The sequence below is a fragment of the Mus caroli genome, chromosome 7 (genome assembly GCF_900094665.2).
Source record: "Mus caroli chromosome 7, CAROLI_EIJ_v1.1, whole genome shotgun sequence".
NCBI lineage: Eukaryota > Metazoa > Chordata > Mammalia > Rodentia > Muridae > Mus > Mus caroli.
In genome coordinates, this window is record NC_034576.1 from 73,172,157 (window position 1) to 73,185,990 (window position 13,834).

General features: G+C 39.1%; 1 protein-coding gene across 5 annotated transcripts in view; it reads left to right on the plus strand.

Annotated features, from left to right (window-relative positions):
- LOC115031515 overlaps window positions 1-13,834 on the plus strand; it is a 64,367-nt gene that overhangs the window by 22,629 nt on the left and 27,904 nt on the right. The window contains exon 2 of one of the 5 annotated variants that reach the window (XM_029479412.1): window positions 4,700-4,874. The exons of the other annotated variants lie outside the window; for them this stretch is intronic. Coding sequence (XP_029335272.1) covers window positions 4,857-4,874 — 18 coding nt within the window. The 5' untranslated portion in view covers window positions 4,700-4,856. The remainder of the gene's footprint in view (window positions 1-4,699; window positions 4,875-13,834) is intronic. 5 annotated transcript variants of the gene reach the window in all.

Consider the following 13,834-nt stretch of genomic DNA (forward strand, 5'->3'; position numbering starts at 1 on the left):
ATGTAAATGAAGAAAATATTTAACTAAAAATGTATTAAAAAATAAAATGGAGGCATGAGTAATTCCCAGAAAACAACAACAACAACAACAACAACAAAAACGAGAAACAAAAAACAAAACAAAAAACTCTTGGCAATGGTGTAATGGTCAGATGAGTGTCCTTTGCTTTTTTGTTTTTGTTTTTTTTTTAAATTACAGTGAGGTTTGGCTATTCTAGGCTAGGGCTCCCTAAAGGGTATTCTAAGGACCAGTAACCACATAGGCTACCCACATTATGTTCCATTCCTGGATCTTAATGCAGTTATTAGAACCAGAGGTCCCTAACAGGATTAAAAGAGAGTAAACTGGCTGAGCTGTTGAACTCAGTGTTTCCTAAAGTTACTGCATTATCTTTCTTTGGGGTGTGATTATCAATTGCTATTCACTATCACACACTTCAGGAAACACTTCTCTTGATTATTCCTAACTAAATGGTCCATCATTCCAAAACCTTCCTTGGGGTTTTTACTACTTGTTTTGGTCCAAGAGCCTGGCTTTCTGATCTCCTTGAGAATGTGCTCCCGTCTGAATGGCTAATGTAAATGGACTCTCATATTATAGATAATTCTATTTAATGAGTGTAGTTTCTGTTTTAACTGGCTGATCGTGTGACAGTAGACCATGAGCAGTCTGGAAAGGAATTAAGCTATAAATGTAGATGAAATTAATAACTAAACTGTAGAAATTCATAGGTTCATAGTTGAAAAAGGAAAGGCAATTACATTTTGAGAGTTCATAGCTTTCCCTGAAACTGGTGGGACAAAATTAGAACAGTAAGTTATCCTTAGAGCTAATTTAATGCACTAGGTGAAAATAAATAGACAGAAATTTACATAGACACAATAAAAATTAAATAAATAAAAATGGGTGTTGGAAAATTTTATTATTGCTTTCAAGTCAGCAGTTTAAGAGCTTTGCAGGGGGGGGATCAGAACATAATTATGTAGATTTGGGACAGTGTCAATTTAGAATAAAAGGGATATTGCCTTGAAGAAAATCCTCCTGGGGAAGGAAAACTTCATTTCTGGTTGAGGCATGTTTGTAAGAAAATCATCTATTCAGTCTAGTTTGAGCAGAAACGATGTACCTGCATAGATGCACAGAGTTGGATGAGTAGCCAAGGAAGCGCTGGATGAGTGAAGAAGCCAGAGGTTAGTTTAAGTGAAGTTCAAGCAAGAATTTGCTTCAAATACTCAAACACACACACACACACACACACACACACACACACACACACACACGTGAGAGGGAGAGAGGGGGAAGCAGGAAAGGGTGTGTGTGTGAGAGAGAGAGAGAGGGGAGGGGGAAGGAGGGAGAGAGAGAAAGAGACATAGAGAAGGGTGGAGAAAGAGTGCTTTTGAGTTTGGTCTGAAAATCTCAGCACAGCTTTGCTCGTGAGCTTTCCGATATTTCTGCTGTGGGCCTGGCTAGAAACCTTGTGAGAACACCCTTTCATTTGGTATTTGAGCCCTTATGCCTCCTTCCTGGCTGCAGACCAGAAGACTGAAAGCAACTGAGCATTTCAGAGCTTTAGAATAGGGAAGCAAAACTGGCTATATTTTTGGTTCTAAAAAGGACCCACCCAAACCTGGCTCTTAATGTTCTCCTTGATCCATCCCTAATGACAGCTACAAGAACTTAGAAACATTTGGAGAACAATTTCCTAAAAACAGATAGTTAGAAGCAAAGAAAACAATCAACCAAAATAGTTAAAATATAGGTATCCAGTCACAATAGTTAAAGGCTAGACCTAACAAACATGCGTTCTGCTGTAATGTGAAGTATTTGAAAGATGACTTTAAGTTCACTGCGGCATATCTGCTCTAGAATCCTAACATACTTCGTTCATTCCTAGTTGGATGACTAGGACATATTTGTAAGGCTCAGTCTCCTATATGAGTGAGTCAGAGGAAGTGAAAAATAATTATACTCAAACTAGATCCTTATAAAGAGTGCAGTATTTAAAAAAAACAATTTAAAATGTATATTTCATATGTCCAGAGAGATGACCCAGCAGTCATCTCTCTTAAAATTATTGTTCTTATAGATGACCTGTATTTAATTCCTAACACCCATACCAGGAAGCCCACCACTACCTATAACTCCAGTTCCAGAGGATCTAAAAGACCTGTTCTGGTGTCCATGGGTGCTATCTACACATGGTGCACATGTAGTTAAGCAAATACACAAACATACATAAATAAAAATAAATCAAATTATAAAATGTTTAGTTTCTAAGATACCATGGAAACTAGTGAATCACTGTTGGTAGGAGTTTGATTGTTACCATCAAACACCCCTGGACTGCCCTCTCTGCTCCCCTTTCTAGCTCTGATGTGTATGTGTCAGGTAGACTCTTCTACCTGTCATTTCATTATCTGTGGTAATGGAATAGATAGAGTTGTCAGAAGAAGCAAATGAAGGCGAGCTTGTAAAATGTGAGACCTATAACAAGTGCCAAAAAATAACCACTGGCTATTAATACATTATAAGATGATGGCAATAATGAAGTTGCATATTTTATAGTCACAATAGAGGCAATCTCTGAGAGACCTCAAAACAGTTCTTCGGTAGACTTAGTAACACGTGACGTTCAGAATCCTCTGGGTTAACACGGGAGCAATGCCGGGCTACCTTGGCCAGATCCAAAGTATGCACTTAGCTCAAAGGAAAGATCCCATGAGGGCCGAGGTGTAAATTTAAGGAGGGGAGGTAGGAAATCCTGGCTGTGCTAAGGCCATGTACGAAGTCCTGCTGGCCTTGGCAAGTGCTAACATCTAGTTTTTACCAGTAAAGAGAGGAAGGTGGGAAGGTGTAAATATTTGCAAAGACCAAAATAAAATCACTGTGGGATTAATACACTAAACTCATGCCCTCTTATATCCAAAATAGCAGGACATTGCTTCTAATATTTATTCTTATATTAGAGATTAGATGCTGTTGTCTTAAAGATACACAGTCATTGGAAAAATGCCAAATGGCTCAAAACGTGACTTGTATCTTACATTATAGTCCCATACACATGAAATATAAGAAAACTTAATAGTCATTGGATCTGGTAGAATGTTAAAATGTCATATCCTTTCTCCAAAGAAGTATTTTTTAAACAAACAAACAAACAAAAAAGAAAACCAAACCAATGACTCTCTACCCTGTTAGCCCATGACCTCTCTGTGGTCGTGGTTATATGGGGGTTCTCTCTTCCTCCCTTCACATTCAAAGTTCTTGAAAGAATATTCTCATAGATTTTGAGATCCTGGTGTCTCTGGATACCAGTGAGTCCTCATTCCCACCCTCACACCCACCCAGTGATGCCTTTTCTGTAATCTTTATCCCTTGCCATTACACATTAACCTTGGAAACCTCACTGGCTTTCTGCCTGCTTCCCTGCCAGCTTGAGGAAGCCTTTCTCTTGCCAGAAATTCCTTTCTCAGGATTCTTCCCTCTATCGACCATTCTTTGTTTGATACTTTATCTTTAAGCAAACTCATCCATTCTTGTTATTTTATTTATCTCCTCTACCCGAAGGTCTGGGCCACCATAATTTCTCTCCTAAATTCTTATCTATCTCCACCTGGATTTCCTCAGGCTCAGCAAAGAGTCAAAGTTCAGAGCTGTCTTTACAGGCCACTGCCCTGTCCCCTTTGTTGAAGTCATTTTGTTTGTATATGGTATAAATTTTTCCTGGTGGAACAATCTGTATACTTAGGCCTTATCTTAATCCAATGATCATGTCTGAGCTCTAACGCCTTTCTGGGTTTAATTGTAAGCTCAATCAATTTTATCTAGGTATGTTGCCCACACTCACAGCTAGACAGACTAATGGAAGGGTCTGTAGTACCTCTGTGATGCTCATTCTTATGTTCCCATGTTAGTTGCTGGAAGCTTTCTGATATCAATCAAGAAGGGAGAAGATCGGTTGGCAAATGCCAAGTGAGTCCACAACTCTTTACAGGGAAAATTTCCAAAAAGCTCTACCTAGAAACCTTGGCATATGTAGGGGAGACCAGAGGAGTGTTACACAACTGTCTTGATCGACCAAAGAGACAGAGAAATACAGTTAAAGGAATTTGAACATGATGCTGCTCCAATATATAATGATTCTAGTGGCCAGGAGAAAATTCATGATACATAGAGACAGCTGTTGCACAATTAACAATATCCACAGAGATCATCTTCTTTCTTTTCCATGTTTGCTTACGATAAACTACTAAGACCAGCAAATGTAAATGTAAGTAAATGAAAAATTAAATTGAATTCCTACTGAATATGTTAGTAAGAATTGAGGAATTTCCTACCATTGTTGTTGTCGTCATCATCATCATCACTGTCTTCCTCCTTGTTATTGTCATCATCACCATCATCATCATCATAATCATCATCCTGAACAACAACAACATGGCCTCTTACTTAAGGGCACAACTGTTGCTTGGTCTGCTGCTACTATTTTCCCTGTTCATTAAGTCACTTATTCAGGAGAAAAGCACTGATAATGGACACCATGTTATACGCTATGGATGAATGATTATGACCTTTGTCTTAAGTCTGATCATTACACATAGCAAACACACATCCAGTTAGCACAGTATACCCTAGAAATATGAATAGTCAGCTGTGCAGCTCTTCAACATAAAGAAATAACCACGACCTTTCTCTTCAGGGACTTACCGGTTGAGTTGAGCAGCCCAACACGGAATGAGTGTCTCTCAGTGCAACACAATAAGGTACACACAAGAGAGGGTAAGAGAATTGTAGAATCAGAGAGAAAGCCCTGAAATACACCAGGGAATGGCTGAGAAGACGTCACTGAAGAGGAGATGTCAGTAGAGCTGTATGTAAGTAGGAGTCTACCGTGCCAACATCTGGATGATAAAATTTGTTTTGCAACTATTCTGAATGAAAAACAAAATAGTTACATCCTTAACCTCCATTGAATCTAATTCTTTAAAAGAAAGTCATTGCAAGTGAAACAAGTTAAAATATAACATTTGGGGGTCATGGGACTGATAAATGAGAGGAAAACTGGCCATAAAGAGTGTACTGTACAATCACCATGCCCTGAAATTAACTGAGAACACATTTGTCAGGAGTGCATGTACCCTACAGAGAATTCCTCCAATTAACATCAAAAGCGATCATTCTTAACCTCTCATGCATTAAGAAAAGCTTGTCGGCACCCAATGTTCTGTTCATAATCAATGGAGCCCTTTATGTATGTTATTTCAAATTTATCACCTTACATATTACTAAAATGAGTGAATTAAGAGATGAATCTGCTGTAGATCTAGAAAGCAGATTTATTTGTTGCCCACAGGCTCTCGTGGGCTTTTCCTTTGGTCTCTGAGACCCTTCACTCGACAGTTTCTCATAGGTCAGGGATCTTTATTGACACGCACTGACAGCATGTGTTGGTGCTCATAGACAGGCAGCTGGATCAAAACATGCAGGTTTAGAAGGGTTACTTATATTCTGAAAAGGTCGCCCAGGGCACTATCAACCTATGCTGAGGAGGCAGGAAGGTGTGTCAGCCCAACCATAATGCATTGTTATAAAAAGCATGCATTACAATATATAATGCCTGATGCTTTTGAGGTGATTCAAAGATCAACATATTCATAGTCTGGAGTAAAATAGTGCAGCATTCTTACTGGCTACTATACTAACATTAGATTAGGATATATTTTTCAATATAGCCCCTAAGCACATTTGAAAGAATCTACTTTTGAGCTGGATGATAGTGGCACACTCCTTTAATCCCAGCTTGCTTAATTAAATCCCAGTTGAGATTAAAGGTGTGCACCACTATCACTCAGCTTGTGGAAGGTAGGTAGATCTCTGTGAGTTTGAGGCCAGCCTGGTCTATAGAGTGAGTTCCAGGACAGCCAGGGCTGCTATACAGAGAAACTCCAAAATTTGAAAGAAGAGGGAGTGAGTGGGTAGGGGAGCAGGACGGAGTGGGGGTATAGGGGACTTTTGGGATAGCATTTGAAATGTAAATGAAGAAAATATCTAATAAAAAATTTTAAAAAATAACAAAAAAATTGAAAAACAAAAGACAAAGCAACTACAAAAAAGTCCACTTGTGGAGATGATACCTGCAATGGTAATGATTAGGAGCAGGAGCAGGAGGATGACAATGAGTTTGAGGCCAGCTCATGCTTATCACAAGACCTTGTCTCATAAATCAAACAATATAGGTAAGACTTAAGAAGGACTACCCCAGAGCCATTAAACAAAACGCAGAGTATCCAGGGCTACAGCAGTTTGCAGCCTTAAGAATTCGTGTCTTTACACAAGTTCTGACTGCATGAAAAAGTCCCCACTGTGGCCGTGATGTAGACAAGAAAACAGCCTTCAAATGCTACCAACGCTTTGACACTGGTTTCTGTTATCTTTAGAATGTTCTACAGCCTATAAATAACTGCATCTAGAAACACGAATCTCATAATCTGGATAGAAAGGGAAGTCTTGAGAGGAAAACAAAGAAAGAACATGTAATAGAAAACCAAGGAAACGCTCATCGGTCTTCGAGTCCACGGGCAGTTCGGACTTGCACGCCCCAAGGTCAAGTTCATGGAGTCAGCTGTACTCTGTTCCTGGGCTGGCTATTCCTCACCAACTTTCCTCTACAGTGCTGCCTATGTTTCCTAACCGAAGACCCTTAAAGCTTTGCTAATTGCTCACTGAACACAGTGACCAGGTCTTCCTAGCTCCCAGCTCAAATCTTCAAACCTATGCCTCTCGTACCTCCTCATCTCTTCTAGTCCAGCACTTAGGAAACTCATCACCTGTCACCTTTATGACATTCCTCTCCTTGCCCCTCCCCAACCCCAGATTGCTTCCAGTTCCCAGAATGTTCATCCTGAATTAACCTCGCCCTTATTTCCTCTATGTAATTTACACCTATTGCATTCACCAGGATTTCGTTTCCTGCATGGCGACTTGTGTCTCTACTGAATTGAGACTCTCCTCTCCCCCCAAAGCCATGGCATCTCTTGTGTTCTTTACAGAGTGATAGCCTGTGTCACAGCCACCTGAAAGTTTGTGAGCACTGCCTTTAAATGTTCCCACTACAAGGCTCCTAGAGAGCTGCCCCAGGAGCTGGCCCTCCTAACAAGTTGCTGGGGTTTGCAGCTGTTGCTGCTGACATGAGGCTGAAACATTTGAGAAACACTACTTGCCAAAATACAAAGAAGAGAGGAGCTCAAATGTAGGATCCTCTGTCTGGGTGTGGCAGGGAAGACGGGTTTTATAGCATACTGTTTAGATGTGGAAAGTCATGTTTGGTTTCCATATCGCTCGCTTAATCTTTGATCAAGCAGCTAACCCTTCGAAGTTTTCACTTCCTGATCAGACAGCTGGGGCCATCCTTAACTCTGTTAGAGGTTTGTTCTGCAAGGCCAAATCCAAATCCAAACGGGATCATGCTGCAAAATGTCCTGGAAATGCTTGCTACTAATCCTTACCTATGTATTCCACACGTTTCCTTTAAAAGAAAGGGTTTTTTGATTTTTTTTGTTTTTTGCCCAGCTACAGCAGTTTATCTCAAAACATTTTCCTGGACTTTTGACTAAAGAACATTTCCTTTGAGATTAATGCAATAGTAATTTCCATTTCATTTGAAGAGGCTTTGAAAAGTAAGGAATCAGGTACATCAAAATAATTATTTTATAAAGGAGCTAGCATTAAAAAAAATACAATGTATAAAACCAGGTTGCTGAAGCAAAATGTCATCTCCCACTGCTTTGTCAGTCCAAGGCATTTAGTCTTTGCAGGAACATTATAAAACATAGTTCAATTTTCTTTATTGTTACTTTTCTTGGGGGGGTTGGCGTTATTTTTTTTATTATGGATTTTATGATAAATAACTGAGCTTCAACAGCACTTTTGAATTTGCTAGACATTAAGACAATAGAGAAAGACCATCTTATAAATTGAAACTCACATGTGTGAACACTAAATGCTGGGATTTGATTTCTTTGTTTCTATAGAAACAAAAGAAAATGGAGATTAAAATAAGCTTAAATGGGATGTGTTTTATGAAATAGATAAAGGAGCTTATTTTACTTGTGGGCTGTGCAGTGTGGTAAAAATTTTTACATTTAAAATCCAAGCTGTCTTTGGACCATTCTGCTTTATTAGGAAAGGGCCAATGGAATGGGGGTTGGGCTGGAGACTCCAAAGTAGAGGTTCAGGGTAGGATGTCATGCTGCTGTGGTGAATAGGTAGTTTGATATCAGTAGAATAGTCAATCTTTTTGTTATTTCCTTCTTCTTAGAGACATTTCAGTGGCTGGTTGGATAAGGGGCAATGAAAACAGTCTTCAATGTAAAAACCCAGGCCAATAACTTCTGTGGTGTTAAAGTCTTGGAAACAGTTTAGCCAAGACTGTTATCAATGATAATGAGTCCTTGTGTTGCTAAGAATAGACCAACAGCCAGGTAATAGTGGGGCATTCCTTTAGTGTCAGAACTTGGGAGGCAGAGACAGATAGATCTTTGTTCAAGGCCAGCTTCATCTACAGAGAGTTCCAGGACAGCCAGGGTTACACAGAGAAACCCTTTCTTGAAAAAGAAACACCACCAAAAGAAAACAAACAAACAAACAAAAGTAGCAAAACCATAACAAAAGACAGACCAGCAGCAGAATATATCAAAGAACCAGTGTTCTCTGTAGCAATGCAGAAGAAAGAGAACCAAGAGATGATGTCCAGGGAAAGAGACCAAGTCTTATGGGATGCATGGTGCTGTTTGTGGAGGACTAAAGAGGTTGGGAGAATCATCTCAACTCAAGGTCATGTTCAGGTGCATGTGTAGTTGGGGTGCTGTCCATGTGTGTGGAGACCAGAGGGTGACCTCAGATGTCATTACTCGGGAATACTCTTCAGTTCGCTTTTTGAGTCAGGGGACTCAACCTGACATGGCAGACTCCAGGTAGACTAGGTCGTTCCAAGAATCTGCTGTATCTGCCTTTTCAGCATTAGTTTTACAAGGATATAGCTATGGGTTTGGCTGACCTTTGAAAGATAAGTTCTAGATGATTGAACTTAATCTTCATACTGGTACATCAAATGCCTTACTGATTCCGCCCTCTTCCTAGACCTATCAAAGAGCTTTTTATACGGAGTGTTTAACATGCTTGTTTGGCTAGAGTTACTTCAGTGTAAAACTAATTTATTTGTTAAAAAATGGTATGTGTGCCAATATGTGTGAATGGATTTAGAGAAATAGAGGCTAGGTTGTTATAGTAACAGGTAGAAACAGTACTATAGAAACAATCTATAGTAGATGAGATGTGAGTATTTAGCATTTGAAGGATGGGGAGACAGAAATTCAGAGGTCACCACTATTATATAAGTCATTAGGAATTTACAGAAATATTTTAAAAGGGGTGCTAGTCAGCTTATAGTTCTATTACTATATCAAAGTATCCAGGATAGTTAACTAGTCAATGGAAAAGTTGTATTCTCTGTCACAGTTATAAAGTCCCTAGTATATGGCTGACTGGTGTTTTGGGCCTATGATGACATGATCTTTGGGAGGACCATTTCGTTGAGGAAAATTGCTTATCTCATGTCCAAGAAGAACTGGCATGGGGAGGGGAAGAGGCTGAGAGCACACAATCGCCTCAATTAACTGGTCTAGACTTCTTACTAGAGCCAGCTTCTAAAGATTCCATTGTCTCACTGTGCTGCCATTTTGAGGACCAGGCTTTTAAAACTTGGGCCTCTGGAAGAAGTGTAACTTCTGAACTCTGTAGCCAGAGTGTGAACAAACTGACTAAACTGATTCCAAGATTCCATCACTGATAGTTGGATAATATTAAACACACCTATGTCTGCTTTCAGAGCCTGCTGATGCTTTGTCCTTGGTGTCTAATTCAAAAATGTTTTCATGTATTACAAAGATTCTAATCAAGTTATATATGACTCTCTAATTCCACCAATGACTTGCTGCTGTCATTTTATTAAATTGCAAGTGACTTGGAAACTATCTTTGAAGACGTAAAAAGCCTAAAATCAATATCTAAGTGAGTGATAAAGTTGAAGTTTCTGAAATATAAAAAGTAGAATCCTTTACCAAAAGTCAAAACTAGCATTTGGAATTAGTTGCTGGATCTGCCGATTGGGTAAAGGTTTTTTTTACTGCCTAAACATTTTTTCATGTAAGAAAGGGAACAGCACAGTATCACACATACACTCTCTCTCTCTCTCTCTCTTTCTCTCTCTCTCTCTCTTTCTCTCTCTCTCTCTCTCTCTCTCTCACACACACACACACACACAGAGAGAGAGAGAGAGAGAGAGAGAGAGAGAGAGAGAGAGAGAGAGAAAGAATGAGATTGGTTGCTTTTCAGGCTTGGTAAGCCAACTTTCACAAGTTCTTACCACATTAAGAATTACAGAAGATGTTTAGGGTCAGCTTCTTAAAGCTGCTCAGAAGGGCCTTATACATGGTTGAACCCTCTGATGCTCAGGATTATGAAACCAGGGGCTGGCTCTTCATTTCCATCTTATTGGGTTCTACAGTTTATGCAACCAGCACTAAAGACAAGCATGACTCCATAAACTTTAGTCATTCTGTCTTTGAGGTATCTCATCTTCATTTCCACTACAGCAACCTCAGCCAGATGTTTTGTTCCATGAGATCTGGGTGGTCTAATTCCCAACCCCAGGGAAAATTTGATTGGTTTAAAGGTAGACTCGAAAAAAAGCTTGAACCCCTGGCAGGATATTGCTTCAGAGATACTGTAGCGCACTGGTTCTCAACCTCTGTAATCCCGTGACCCTTTAACACAGCTCATTATGTTATGGTGACCCCTAGCCATAAAATTGTTTTCATTGATATTTTATAACTGTAACATTGCCACTGTTATGAATAATAATGTAAGTCTGTGTTTTCCAGTGGTTTGAGGTGAACCGTATGAAAGGGTCATTCTACACTCAAAGGAGTCATGACCCACAGGTTGAGAACTGCTACTGTTAATCATGTGTGTGTCCCCACTGGTTGCATAGGGAAGGTGAACAGATTAGACATACATGGCTTTAGTCTTCCTCCTTTAACAAACATAGTATTGAGAGTTTCAATCTGACAGGAAAGTCAACTGTTTTTACAATCAAAGGACATCCAACTTAATCTATCATCCATCAAAAAGTGTGTCTGCTAGGATACAGGAGCTCAACAGAAGAGAAACAAAAACCGAAACAAAACAAGCAAACAAAAACCAAACAAATCCACCTTGGAGGGTTGATAGAGTAAGTATTAAGAATTCACGTTCCATCCGTATTAATCCTTCTAAGCACATAAAAGAATGATTATTCTATTCATTCTTCTAGACCATACAGCCCAGTGGGGAAAGTTTCAGATTTACAGCTTACTCTTCTATAATTTATGAGATGTTCTGCTCTTCTAGATCTTAGATAGACAGCCTGCATTAAGAGAATTCATATTTTCCCCTATCAAATCCACAGCAAGATATCAGAATTAATAGTATGGTGTAGAAAATGGTAAGAACAGGCATTAAGAAACTTCCTGTGCTTCTGCTGGGGCCCAACAGGAACTGAGCCATAACTGGTGTTTTACATCCATCTATACATAGGCATCCTTGTGATTGATATACTTGTTCAATATTAGACAATCTCACACATAACTTAAGATACAGTTTTATTTAAAGTAAATTAGGAGAAGTGCTGACAAAATGCATTTATTCAATATGCACAGTGTCCCATGAACTACACTGGTGGAAAAATTTCTCTGTGTATTTGAATGAGGAAGAGAAACCAAGTGGAAATGAAACCACATGTGACAGAGACATGCACAACTGGGTAAGGAATGGTCAACGCAATGTGTCTGACAACCACTGGAAAGGGTAAATTCTCTTAAATGATCAAAATAGTGTTGTATGATGTGACAAACAATTCAAGAGGGCAGATGATAGCTCTGAGATAGTTTGTTGTTATTGTTTTTGGGTTTTTTTTCCAATCAAAATGACACCAATGAACATTCAGGACTATCCACTTCTCTGCTCTACCATTCTAAGTATGGCCTTTTTCCACCGCTGAATCAGAGTTTTGCCGCAACTTAAACATCACTTAGCTGAATTTAACTCTTGAGAGGAGCAATGTACTTTGCCCAAACCCTGACAAAAGCATAGTATTTCTGTGATGGCTTCCACTTGGTAACTCTTGAAATCAGTTCTCTCCACTGTGACAAGGAGCCCAGCTTTTAAAAATAACTGTGGTTTCACCCAACAGGGGTGCTGCTGCTGGTGGTGGTGGTAGCAGAGAACAAACCACAGATAATTATTGACATGAGCAAGGTTCATTGAGAAGACACTTGCATTCTAAAAATATCCAGAGAGTTTCTGCATACCCCCATACATACATGGACTATATGTATAGTTTTCCAGTAAGGGAAATATGGTCTTTCCTAAAATGGTATTTTTTTCCTACATCCAAGTTGTAATAAGGAAATCAAACAAAGTTCCTAGATTTTAACACAAAAGAAACAAGAACTCTAAAATAGTGAGATCCTTCTAGAAGTCTCCGTACCCTCTCATGTTATAGTGGATTGCCTTTGATTCGGCTAGAGGACTTGTGAAAGACTGTCTTGTGTGCCTTGATCACACATGGCTCTTCTCATTTGCCCCGTTCTCCAATTGCTTGGTTTTATAATCTTCCAACTTGCATCTTGAAGAAAGACTCTTTACAACTGAGTAGGTGAAGTTGATGATTTTAAAATTGTGCTAAACTTTTTAAACTAAAAATTTTCAACTGCATTTACAATGGAAAGGAATAATTTGAGCTAGAACTCAAACCAGGAAGTACTCTATTCAATACTTAGATTGGCCTTAAATCTTTTGGGTGATGCTTTATAAGGGAAATGTAAAGTTTAACCAGTTAGCTGGCCCTTGACAGGAAATGGAAATCTGGCCAACTTTGCAACACATTAAAGATATGATGTAATTGGATCTTGTCACCGTATATCCTGCTTTTAACCCTTCCATGAGCACCCCTACATTGCTTTTGGCATGTATGTGTCTTAGTGTGTGTGGTATACACGCAGGTATGTATGCACCTGTGCCTGTAGATGAGAAAACCTGCATATGGAAGCCAAAAGTTGACCTCAGGCAACCTCCTCAAATTCCTCTCCACCTAATTTTTTTTTTGACATGAGTTAACTCGCTGAACTTGATAGTTCATCAATTTATTTAGGCTACCAGTGAGCTTTCAGAATTTTACTTGTCTCTATCCCCAGACATTAGGACTGAGGGCTGGAGCTATGCAGTACCACCCCTGGCTTCTTATGGAAGTGCTAGATTGAATCTAGGCCCTTGTGCTTGTATGTAGCTGCTTGGCTTACCAACCTGTCTTCTCAGCTCTGAGCACCATCTATTTCCAGTATGTTATATTGTCCTTTTGATAAACTCATCATAGTATTTTCTCTCACATTAACTCAAATAACAAAGCTATCGAAAGTTAGACGAGTTAGTGAAGGCTCAGGATGCTTTAACATTAGAATTTTGACCCAGAAGAGACAAATCTTTGTGCATGTTAAAGAATTTCCACTTATTACTAGGAATCGTGCCTGTCTTAAAGACAAAAATTTTGATAGTACAGACAGCTGCATTATAAACTTTCCCTCTTTCTGTACTTGGAGTCAAATCTAGGATTCTTTCAGCCCTGTGGATTACATTGATTCTCTAACATGAATGATACATATAAGTTTCCAATAAAGTTTGATGATAAAACATGTTGTTGTTGTGCAGGGGTAAAATAAAGTGTTTTGTTTTTTTTTTT